Source organism: Mustela nigripes, chromosome 14, assembly GCF_022355385.1.
Source record: "Mustela nigripes isolate SB6536 chromosome 14, MUSNIG.SB6536, whole genome shotgun sequence".
NCBI lineage: Eukaryota > Metazoa > Chordata > Mammalia > Carnivora > Mustelidae > Mustela > Mustela nigripes.
The window spans coordinates 41,783,705-41,796,066 of record NC_081570.1 but is presented as its reverse complement, the minus strand read 5'-3'; the positions used below and the strand labels follow the sequence as shown (position 1 = coordinate 41,796,066).

At 35.5% G+C, this 12,362-nt stretch overlaps 1 protein-coding gene across 9 annotated transcripts in view; it reads left to right on the top strand.

Annotated features, from left to right (window-relative positions):
- TUT4 (terminal uridylyl transferase 4) overlaps window positions 1-12,167 on the top strand; it is a 134,449-nt gene extending 122,282 nt beyond the window's left edge. For 5 of the 9 annotated variants that reach the window (XM_059374743.1, XM_059374746.1, XM_059374741.1 and 2 more), the window contains 2 exons: window positions 3,596-3,754; window positions 5,242-12,167. In XM_059374743.1, the coding sequence (XP_059230726.1) occupies window positions 3,596-3,754; window positions 5,242-5,330 (248 nt within the window). In that variant the 3' untranslated portion in view covers window positions 5,331-12,167. Of the gene's footprint in view, window positions 1-3,595; window positions 3,755-5,152 lie in introns of those variants that run through there. The other 4 variants (XM_059374748.1, XM_059374747.1, XM_059374749.1 and 1 more) reach the window with 2 other exon arrangements.
- Window positions 12,168-12,362: the final 195 nt, after the last annotated feature.

Genomic DNA, 12,362 nt, shown 5'->3' with positions numbered 1-12,362 from the left:
ATTTGCATAATTGAAATATTTGATAAACCAGAAGTCTTGTTTTATACCCAGTTTTGGTTGATAATTTTTTAAAAAGACTTATTTATTTATTTTAGGGAGAGAGCATGCACAAATGGATGGGGCAGAGGGCAAGGGAGAGAGAATCTCAAGCAGACTCCACACTGAGCCCAGAGCCTGACTGGGGGCTCGATCTCATGACTTTCAGATCACAACCTGAGCCAAAAGCCTGAGTCAGACGCCTAACTGACTGCGACACCCAGGAGCCCCCCCAATTTTTTTGAAAGAATCTTTTTTTTTTAAGATTTTATTCATTTATTTGACAGACAGAGATCACAAGCAGGCAGAGAGAGAGGAAGCAGGCTCCCTACTGAGCAGAGAGCCTGATGCGGGGCTCGATCCCAGGACCCTGGGATCATGATCTGAGCCGAAGGCAGAGGCTTTAACCCACTGAGCCACCCAGGTGCCCCCCCAAATATTTTTATTTTAAAGACTGTATTATTGAAAATTTGAAATGTATACAGGAGAGAGAATAAAGTATAATGAACCTATTCCCCATTACCCAGCTTTTAACAGTTACCAGTATTTGCTAGTCCTTGACTCCTTTAATATCTTCTCTTTTTTTTAAGATTTATTTATTTATTTTAGGGGGGTTAGAGACAAAGGGAGAGGTAGAAAATCTCAAGCAGATTCCCTGCTGAGCTTGGCATCTAACACAGGTCTCAATCTCACAACCTCTATATCATGACCTGAGCCGAAGTCAAGAGCTAGACACTTAATCAGCTGAGCCACTTAGGTGACCCACTCCTTTTCCTCATTTAAAGAAAGCTTTTGGCTTTAGTATTTAATCAAATCTCAGGCACTGGGTCAAATTTCTGTATAATCTTGTTTGTATTTCTTAAACACACAAAACTGTTACCATATCCAGTATCCTCTAATACCCAGATCTTCTTCTTCTTCTTCTTCTTTTTTAATACCCAGTTCTTGTTCATTTTTACCTATTTTTCTAAAGTTGTTTTTTTTTTTTTTTAATCAGAATTCCTACAAAGCGCCCTGTACATTACAGGTGGTTATTATATCTCTTAAGCCGCCTTTAATTTATAATAGTTTCCCCTCATAATTTTTCCTCCCATATAAACTGTTTATTAAGAAACTATAGCACTTCCTACATTGTAATGTCGGCTGAATTTTATTTTTGTGGCATTGTTTAAAATGTACCTCTGTCCCCGTATTTCCTAAATTGGTAGTTAGTTAGGTCCAGAGTTTGGATTAGATTCAGGTTATTTTTTTGGTAAGAATTTTACTTTCTGGTTGGTGCTATGTTTCCTGTTCCCTTATTTCAAAAAGAACTTACTTTCTGTTACTCTCTTAGTGACCTAAGATTGATCAATGAGTTGGATATCCATTATAAAGTTCCTCGTTAATTTTTACATAATAGTCATAGCTGTTGTTGATAATTATTGCTGATAACCATTATTTCACTAAGGGTTGTAAAATGATTTTCTTTGCACTATTTGTGAACAGAAAAGTTCTTCTATAAACAACTTTTCCTTATTAACTACTTGATTATCCTAAAAAGTAGTTTGTATAGGAAAAGTAGGCTAAGCTTGACTCTTTTCCCTTTATTAATTCTCAAAAGAATTTTGGCAGTTTTTAAACAAAAATAGGTTGTTGCTTAGAGCACTATGATAGAGGAGGTATCTCTAAACTCTTCTGAGACAATACAGATAATCTGTTTTGCTGAGGGAAAATGTCAGAATGTGGGAACTCATTTAGACTTCCAGGGTCAAAGGATATGTGGCATACTTGGCCATTCTAATGTGATCTCTGCTTTTGTCATTCAGCAAAAGTTTATTGTATATATGCCATGACATGTGTCCTGATCGTTACAGAGTTATATACCCATGAACACATACCCAGTGTCTTGCCCTTTTGTATAGTGGCTCAGTTTTTATAGCTTTGTTCCTTCCTGTACCACTACTAGTTGATCTCTTTCTGCCTTAATGAACTAATGAACATCCCACGAACATACCATACTGTCTCTTATCCCTAATTGTTTACTTAATTTGTTCCATCTGCCTGGAAAGTCCTCTCCCTTTTATCTTTCTTGCCTTTTTGCACATCCTTTTGCTTTGCTCCAAAGCTTGGCTAACTCACTCACCACCCCCTGCCTGATTTTAAAATTTAGCTCACTTTCTGCAGGATGCCCTTAACTCATGTTGATTCTGCTCTCCAGTTGTGTTCTTTTTCTCCTCCATGTTTATATTATGAAAATATTTGTGAAAAATGGCCAAGGGAAATTAGATATATTCTAAGAAGTACACTTTTATGTCAAACATCATTTCTCAATTGATCTGGACCTCAGTATATATTCCCAGTCTCATTTAAAGAAATAAATATACCCTCTAGTATAGCTTCAGCTCTTAATTGTAACTTGATTTTATGAACTTTGAATGAAACAGCTGCTTTGTTTTTCTGGTTACCTCCTGAGAAGACTGAGCTTGTTAAGAATATGGCTAGTATGGGTTTTAGTCTTCTTGCTGTGTACTCCTCCCTTTCTGTACCTCCTAATTTGCATTCCTGCTAGGAAGTTTAATGAATGTGAGGATAGTGTCTTTTAGATTTTTTCCTGCCACATTATGATCCTGAATGAGAAAAGCCACCAAAAATGGTCCAAAGGATTCAGTAAGTGCTTTGAAAAAGTGTACTTTGAAAGATGTACTTACAGATACATCTTAAAGGGAAGTAGATTGTGGGGTAGTTTGCCATAGAAAGAATAGTACTCATATTTTTTTGAGTTCCTACTTACATACCAGGACTTGGATAAGCCACATTACTTTTTGTCATCTGATTTAATACTCACACTAGCCTGAGGTGCGTAATTGAAATTTAGTAATTTTTGGAACTGGGATTAGAGTGTCAACCTTGTTGGCCCCAAAGCCCATGTTCTCAACCATTACACCGAGTGCTTTAGCTTTTAATAGAATCACCTTCCAGGCCATGATATAATTGTTTCTAGGATAGTTGGCATTGTTTTTAGGATAAAATATAAGTTCCTTAATGATGTACTATAGTTCTTTGAAATATAAATTCTACCTTACCTGTCTAGCTTTTTTTCTTATCACTACCTACCTTTATTCCTTTCTCTGTATCGCTGATTGTTTTGCAGCTTCCCAAACTTGCTCTGCTTTCCTGTTTCCTGGCTGTTGTATATGCTGTTCCTTCTGTCTAAAATATGCCCTCTTTGCCCCATTTTGCCTAACTTGTTCCTTGTGCTTTAAAATTCAGTTTAGTTAATCATCCTTAGGAAAACCTCTATTCTTGAGCCAAATGTGTTAGCCCCTTCTTTATAACACCTTCCACCCATCTGTTATAGCAGTGGCCACATATTATTCTATGTTGTATTCTTGTATGTCTCTTTATGAATAATTTGAGCATATTTACAGTGTTTGATTCTTTAAAAAAACTGGTATGCTCTGTATTTAGCATTGTTCTTGTTCAGTGGTAGGTTCTCAATAAATCTCTGTGGAATGAAGGAATATTTAAATGAACAAACTGATGTTTTAAAGTATGTCTTTCCTGTCTTGTTGAAATGCAGAGCCAGGCTTTCCAGGACTAAATCCTCCAATTCCTTGGGAACATGCACCACGTCCCCATTTCCCTCTTGTCCCAGCTTCGTGGCCTTATGGTTTGCATCAAAACTTCATGCATCAGGGAAATGCCAGATTTCAGCCCAACAAACCGTTCTATACTCAAGGTATTGTTGTTTACAAATTCATTAATAGGCTGGGTGGGGTGGTTCTGGGACAGCAGAAGCTATGTGAAGGCCAGGAAAAAGGAGTGAAATTTTAAGCATTGGATAAACATTTATTGAAAGAGCATACTGTATGTCACACTGTGCTAATGCTTGTTGTTCAAGCAAGAATTAAGCAAAACTTGTACACCTAATGATCATTTTATTAGGAGAGCCAGACATCTAAAATAAACAAGAATAGGCATGTAGAGGGACTCAGTTAATGTTATCCTAGCAGAGATAACAGGAGATAGGGACACCAAGGATCAATTCACACAAGATTTTGACATTTGAACTAGATTGTGAAAGAGACACAGGATTTTTTTTTCCCCTACAGATTTTTTAGAGATTACAGGTGAAGAGAGTTCTTAGCTGAGGAAATAATATATGCAAAGTCAATGATATCTGCCTGATATAATGAGAAAAAAAGGAGAAAATAAAAGGACTAGAGTATAAAGTAAATGGGAAAGATGTGTATGTGATGAGGTTAAAGAAGATAGGCTGAAACCATATTATGAAGAACTTTTTGGACTCAGTTAAGTAAATGGTAGGGATCGTAGGGATCTAATGGAAGTTTTTGAATTGAGTAGTGACATAGTCAAATTTGTTTTATTGAACTAAGACTTGAATGACACTAGAATTCATTGTCTTTTGTTGGTGCTGAGGTACCAATAATGGCTTTGATCTTAGTAATGAGTATTACAAACTAAGGAGTACTTGTAGCATTTTATCTAGCCTGCTTGCCTCAAAGCTATTTCAGTTCTAATACGGAATGTGTGAGTCTGGCCCTCAGCTCTTAGTTAATCTAGGAGTTAAAAAACTAGAGTCAGAGTTACACTTAAACTAGGAGTTCAAGAAATTAAAGAAAGTCAGGAAATGTTGACTGAATCAAATGATAACTTTAAGGGGAAGCCCCTGGTCTGGGTTTCAGGCTTGATTCCATTTAAGCCTTCCTAAACTATCCCATGTACCTCTGGGGCATCCCTGTACTATAGAGTGGCAGAACATTGAGTATGGTGGGCTTATTCTTCCGAGTAGAGAACTAGGATTGAGGAAAGTTACTTTTGGTCCTATAAACCCTTTTAGGGTTCAGTGGGATTGTGTGGGGGATGTCTGAAGTTCTTCACTGGTGAATTTGTTCCTTTTGTTTCCTCCCCTTCATTTCTCTTCTCATTCACATAGCCACATTTCCCTTCTGTCCTCCTCCTTCCCCTGCTAAATGTTTTTGACATGCTTTATCTCCTCTTTACTGTGTAAGTAGAAAAAAAAAAAGAGAGAGAACTAGCTACAAGTTAAATTCTAAGCGTTGTCAGATAAATAGGCACAAGCCTTTCAGTTTCCTGTCTGTGTTGTGTCCAACAGACAGATGTGCCACCCGTCGATGTAGAGAGCGTTGTCCCCACCCACCAAGAGGAAACGTGTCGGAGTAATGCGAGTCCATTTTTTTTCAGCTGGTCTACCGATGCACAGCAACCAGCCAATCCTGCTGTCTCAAGGGTATCCGTACCTCAATGTCAGTTACATTCAGCAGAAAAAGTGACATTTAATGGAAAGCAAAACAAATCAGGTCCTGATTTAAAATTTTAACACGTTTAGATAGCTTATTTAAATTCTAAGACTGTTTTTAAAGACTGTATTATTTGTATATAAATATGAACTATAGTTTTTACTAGTATCACCAAATTGAGTGATACAAATTTCATCTATTTTATTACCCTATTTTTAAGGGAATTTTATGTTTTGTTTAATCTTGATGAATTGTATAAAGAGAGAATTTAAAAATTACATTCTTTATTTTCTATTAGCTGTATTCATACTTTGGTTGCTTCAGACTTTATATATATTGTTCTTAAGAATTAGGAAAAACTTTCATGTGTTTTAAATTTGTCACTTCTATTCTTTACAGAACCTTGTAGTGCCAAAAAACTTTTTAAAAGGTAAAAAAAAAAAATAAAACTACAACGTGAAGATTCAGAATTTTTTTCTTTTACATTCTTGTCTATTGAAAATATTCAAACTTGAACAGAAAGTTGCTTTTGTCTGTATTTGAAGTAATTCTATTTTAAGTTAATAAATCTTTTTGACAAGAGTCAAATTTGGTTAATTCATATGGTTGTTAGATCATGGAAATACAACGTAATAATTAGGACATTTGTTTTACACTCCATGAATAGAGTATTCTAAATTACAGACTTAGTTTTAGAGATCTAAGGATCTTTTTTTTGTCCTTTATTTTACTGGATCTTCACAGCACCCAATGAAGTTGACAGAAACATATGCTATCTCCATTCTATAATTGAGAAAACTGAGGTGCAAAACAATGAAGTGAAATTCAAGGTAGCACACTTATATGTTGGAATTGAAACAGATCTTTTGAAGGAGAGTTTTTAAACGCTGAGACTGATACTGGCAGTTGGAGTGGAGGGAAGATATTTCTTACTGGGGTACTAGTATGTGCCAGCATATCCATTTTGAGTTCTGTTACTACCTGGAATGCACACTTGCCAGGATGGTTTTTACCAATAATCACTGATTATAATTGAAATTAAAACTTGTGTTCTGGTGGTATTTTGGTACATCAAAGTTGAGGTCATTTTGTCTAAAACCCCCAGGTACATGTTTGTCAGGGATTTTGGACTAAATGATGGTGTATAAATTTGGAAATCTGCAGAATAAGTAAATACAAATGTATTTTAAGGATAGTGTATTATCTTTGTTCTGCTTTCTCAGATATGCATTACTTAAATAGGAGACTACCTGTGCTTTTGCCATATTTTCCAGCTTGGAAGATGCTTGAAATCTATTGCAGGATGTTGAGGGCTTTCCTGCCATATTTACAGCCCTGAAAAGGTATTTATTAAATGTTAAGATTAGGTGTATTTACTGTTAGTTTTTCATATTAAAACTTCAGTATCTTTCAGAATCCTACTAAATGATGGACTTCACTCATTTGTTTTGTTAAAGAGATAGCTAGCCCAGTGTGTACTTTTATGTTAAAATACAGGCATACCTCAGAAATCTTGGCAGGTTAGGTACCAGGTCACTGCAATAAAGTGAGTATCACAATAAAGTGAACAGATGCCTTTTTTGATTTTCGCAGTACATATAAAAGTTATGTTTACACTATACTGTAATTGATAAAGTATGCAATAGCATTATGTTGAAAATATACATCTTAATTAAAACGTACTTTTATTGCTAAAAAGATGCTAACCATCAGCTGAGCTTTAGTGAGTTGTAATCTTTTTGGTGGTGGAGGATCTTGATGAGTGCTGACTGATCAGGGTAGTGGTTGCTGAAGGTTGGAGTGGCTCTGGCAATGTCTTAAAACAAGACAATGAAGTTTGCCATATCGATTGACTTTCCTTTCACTTGAGCACTTGGGGCCATTGTAGGGTTATAAATTAGCCTAATTTCAGTATTATGTCTCAGGGAATAGGGAAGTCCAAGAGGAGGGAGACAGAGGTCAGTAGAGCAGTCAGAACACACACATTTATTTAGTTTGCTGTTTTACATGGGCATAATTTTTGACACCCCAAACCATGGCTTAGATCACCATGACAAATATAATAATAAAAAAGTTTAAAATACTGTGAGAATTACCAAAATGTAATAGAGACACAAAGTTGTCCAATGCAATTAGACAAAAGGTAGCTATATACTTGCTTGATGCAGGGTAGCCATAAACCTTCAATTTATTTACAAAAAAACCCCAACAAAACCAAAATTCATGATCTGTGATAGTGCAATAAAGTGAAGTGCAGTAGAACAAGGAATGCCTGTATGACTTGGAGCACTCAGGATTTTTTTTTGAAGTTAAGTGTTTATGTATTTAATCTTTTTTCAAGTCTTAGAGAACAGATGATGAGGTGTACAGGATGTTTATTTTACTGTTCTTTTGTATATACTTGAAATTTTTATTGGGAAAAAATTCTCCCAACAAGATACTGCCTCCAGCTCAGCCTTATTTTCTATAGGAAGGCAGACCATCTGGCAAAAGGTACTTTTGGGGCAATAAAGCCCAGTGACCTAGGTTTTAATTATATGACAGTGTTCTATGTAGTTACTTTCAGCATCTCATTTGTCCCTCTTTCAGCAATTACCAGTGCCCAGTAAATGGCAAAACTGTACCAAGTGGAAAAATAGAATACTCTTAGTTCGTAGTTTATACAATAGTAGTTTAGAAGTTTGCAAACTTCTCAGAGAAGTTGTAAACTTAAGTTTTTATTGTGAATCAAATTCATTGTAGAGTAATTGAAATGCCCAGATTATCAATTTTACGTAGAGTACACATACACACACTATACTTAAGATCATATTGTTTTGTATAATGTTTAATGACACGGAGAGATTAATATTTTCATTGTCATTAAAGATTATTCAAAAGTATGAATATTAATGATGTGTCATTTATTTGTTTAGTCCCCTACAGGTGGGACATTTCTGCTTTTTTTCTCCTGTATAAATAATATGTAAAATGATGGGATAAAGCTATTTTTAGCTATATTATTCTAGTATGGTGAATTTATGTATTTATATTCATATGTGGGAATATTAGGTAAAAAGGATAAAAGGTCTAAGGTTCTTGCTATATATTGCTACATTGCCCTCCAGGAAAATGGTTACCATTTTGCGGTCCCGACAAACAATATATAAAATGTATTGGTAAGCTTATAAAGTAGCTTTGAAGTCCAAACAGTTCATTTTTTACCCTGGTAAAGGATAATTTAAATGTGTTTATTTAAAAAAAAAAGGAATCTTACCTAAAAGAACAAAGTATAAAAATCACACAAAAGGGGGCGCCTGGGTGGTTCAGTGGGTTAAAGCTTCTGCCTTCTGCTCAGGTCCTGATCCCAGTGTCCTGGGATCGAGCCCATATCGGGCTCTCTGCTCAGCGGGGAGCCTGCTTCCACCCTTCTCTCTGCCTGCCTCTCTGCCTACTTGTGATCTCTGACAAATAAATAAATAAAATCTTAAAAAAAAAAATCACACAAAAGTCCATCTATCAGAAAATAGATACTGTTAAGAGCTGGTGAACTTCATTCATTCCACCTCTCTTTAAGTAACCTTTACATCCAACATGGGATTCGAATTCCTGAGATCAAGGGCCACACACTCTTCCAACTGAGCTAGCCAGGTGCCTCCCTCCATCCCCAACTATCTTTCTTAAACATAGACATACATACATACAAAAGTGGGCTCATATATTATGTTTACTAAACATAGCAAATTAATTTTACTTGGACTTAAAAGTGAAAGAAATGCTTAACTTTTGAAGTTTTTTCTATGGTAGTTCTAAAAGATTCCTCTTAAAATTAAGGACAATTACAGAAAACATAGAGCTATTTCCTAGTTCTCATGTATGTTTTAATTAGAAACCATTTATAACTCCTGTTATGAAAAATATAATCAGCAAACTTAATAGTTCCTCTACTTCTTGCTTATATTACTTCTTACATAGATATTGTTCACATACAAGTTGAACCCTAAAATTATTTCCCATTATTTTTATTTGGTCTTTAGAATTTTTGACACCACTCCCTTTATGGCTTTTTTTCAAAGTCCTTGATTTGATTCTTATTGGATGAATTTCATTATCAGGCAGTTTTTTTAGTATTCCTATTCTCTTTACATTTTAAAGAAAACAGCTTTAGCTAGGTATAAAGTTCTTATCACTATTTTCCGCAGACCTCTAGAGCCTTTTTGCTTCACTGCCTTAGGAAGTTTGCTGTAAGATGAGACCAGCTTGATTTCCATCGCCTTCATTATTTAGGACTTGATTTTTCTGCTTATATGTCCCTGTAATTCTTTATATCTTAAATTCATCAGGATACTTGATAGATTTTTATTATTTTTATAAGAATTCTCTTGTATCTGGACATCTCATTTACTCAGTTCTCTTCATGAGGAATGTGAATTATGCATACATAGGATTTCATGTGTTTTATTACCTTTGTAGCTTTTACATTTATTATTTTCCATTTTTATTTCCTCCACACTTTATTTTATACTGTTATCTAATAAGGCTTTAATTTCTTCAGCTTTTCAAATCTTCATTTAAGTTCTGCAAGCTTATTTTCCATCCCTTACCTTTTAATATCATCTTTGAACTTGTATACTTTGTGTTTTTGTTTTAAGATTTTTGTTTATTTACTTGACAGAAACAGCGAGAGAGGGAGTACAAGCAGGGGGAGTGGGAGAGGGAGAAGCAAGCTTCCTGCTGAACAGGGAGCCTGGGGCTTGATCCCAGGACCCTGGAACCCAAGGATCATGACCTGAGCTGAAGGCAGACGCTTAACTACTGAGCCACTCAGGCACTCCTGTACTTTGCATTTTTAATCATCACTTTGTTACAGTATTTTTTCAGTCTGTGGAGAACTTGATACTTTAACTTTCTGTAGGGAGTGACCAGCATCTGTGAGCATTCTTTTCTGATTACTGTTTATTTAACCTTAGGTCGTACATAGATCAATTATATAATGGAACAGGAAGGGGCTAGTGGAATGAGCTTTCAAAGTTGTGTTGTTATGTTGGAAGACTTTCACCAAATTAATTGTGGGAAGTGAAATAAATTTAGTGGTTTACACCAAATATTAAAAATACAGTAAAAAAAATACTGTAGAGGAAAGATCAGAATGCATTTTACATTAAGGAGTATTTTTTCCCCAAAATTTGTTTCATTTACAGAATATATGTGTACAGAGGTAAAATGTAAAGTGTTCCTTAATACTGGCTAGTCAGAGTTACAAAGTTAAAGTTCTACGGCCTCACCCAGTATGTTAGCAGATAGATGACAGAAATTGCCCTCAGCAAAGTTTGTCCTTAAGCTCCATCTTCTCTGGAATTCTGTAATTTACCAAATCAGTCTCTAGAGAGATGTTCAACATATCCCACTCAAGAACTCTTAGCTCTCTGAAGTAATGAAAGAATGAGAATAATCTGTTTCCTGCTAGAAGTTGGCTGTGTTAACCATAATTTGGTTCAGATTTCACCATATACCTGAGTAAGTATGCACTAAGTTTATAGTTTGAGAATGCTTATTTCTGTTATTAAAAGTTGTTGGGGTTTTTTTGAAATTTTTAATCTTATATTTTAAAGTGAGTATTTTTAACAATATACTGGATGTTAACTTTGTTGGTCCATAGGACATTAATCCAGAAGACATTTCTTTCCATCCAAATCACTTTGGTAAAGAAGTAACTGTTAGGAAAAAAAAAAGAAAGAAAGAAAGAAAAAAAGAAAAAGAATGAACTGTTAGGACTCAATAACAGATGTAAATAGAGGTGTTTATATTTAATTCTTAAAGGCAGTCTATTATATAGTTGTCTAATGGATAGCAAGAACCGTTATGGCCAACTTTTATTAGCTCATGTATTATCAGGAGAGGAATCCTTGAAGAATATGAAATCTCAAATATCCCAAAATGCTTTAATATTGCTGCAAAAGTCCTTCAGTTCAATAGCAAGCAAAAGAATATATGACCAGATAAAACTTCCCAAGAAGCTGGATCCTATGAGGCATTTGGTCTTCATAATCCTTACTGGGTCCAGAGCTGCAGAAAGTCAAAACACTCCCCCTCCCCCGCTCCTTTTTTTCACTTTTCCCTTTTGAAAGGAGGAAAGGTAAGTACTGGTAGACAGAACTAGCAAAGATCCCAACACCTTCATGATTATCAGTGCCCGTGCACACTTTGCATTTCTTATTTTGCTTCTGAATACTCAGACCTTAGCTTCTTTGCCATACTGTCTCCTAATTCTACCACCTTTCTGAATGGTTCATTTCCATTTTCAGTTGGTTAACTGCACTGCTTCCCTCTCACCAGTGTTGAGTGTTGCCAATGATTCTGTTGTTGGCTTTCTTACATAAACACTTCCTGGGCAATCCCATTTAATTCTGCATCTTCATAATTACCTCAATGTTGTCAATTCCGGGTTAGTTCACTATGCTCAACTCCATTTCCTACTTCTAACAACTTGGGCTTTATCTAGTTGTACTATACCAGCCTCTAATTACACTTTAGGATTAAACTGAATGCAACACTTTACCAACACAACTTTCGCCACATGCCTCTCTAAAGCCTGGCCTCTTCCTGTTGTATTTTGTAGCTTTGTGAATGAATGGCATTATTTTCTAGCAATTCAGGTCAAAACCCCAAGTGGTATTAGATATTTCCTCTTTTTTCAGTCTTGTTGCACTACTGCTACTGATATACTTGGATAATGTCAGTGCTTACAAGATAAAGGCAGAGCACCATAACCTCGAATTCAAGGCTCCTGGGGAAGAAGAAATATCATTTAAGAATGTTGTGTAAAAGGTATTAAGTTTCATTGTTTGAACTGTTCGATGCAATTGGATTAAATGATCCAGAGAAGTCTTATATTTGAATGCATTCTTTTCTTCTTACAAAGCTGCTGCTAACTTGTCAGTTCTCATGCTATTATTACTACATGGTCCTGCTGGGGAGAGGGAGAAATGGAGGTAATAGGTTTTTACTGATTTGGTATTTGAGTGTAATAGCAGCAGCACAAATCTCAGGATTCTCAGAACATTTCCCATCATGGAGCAAAACAAA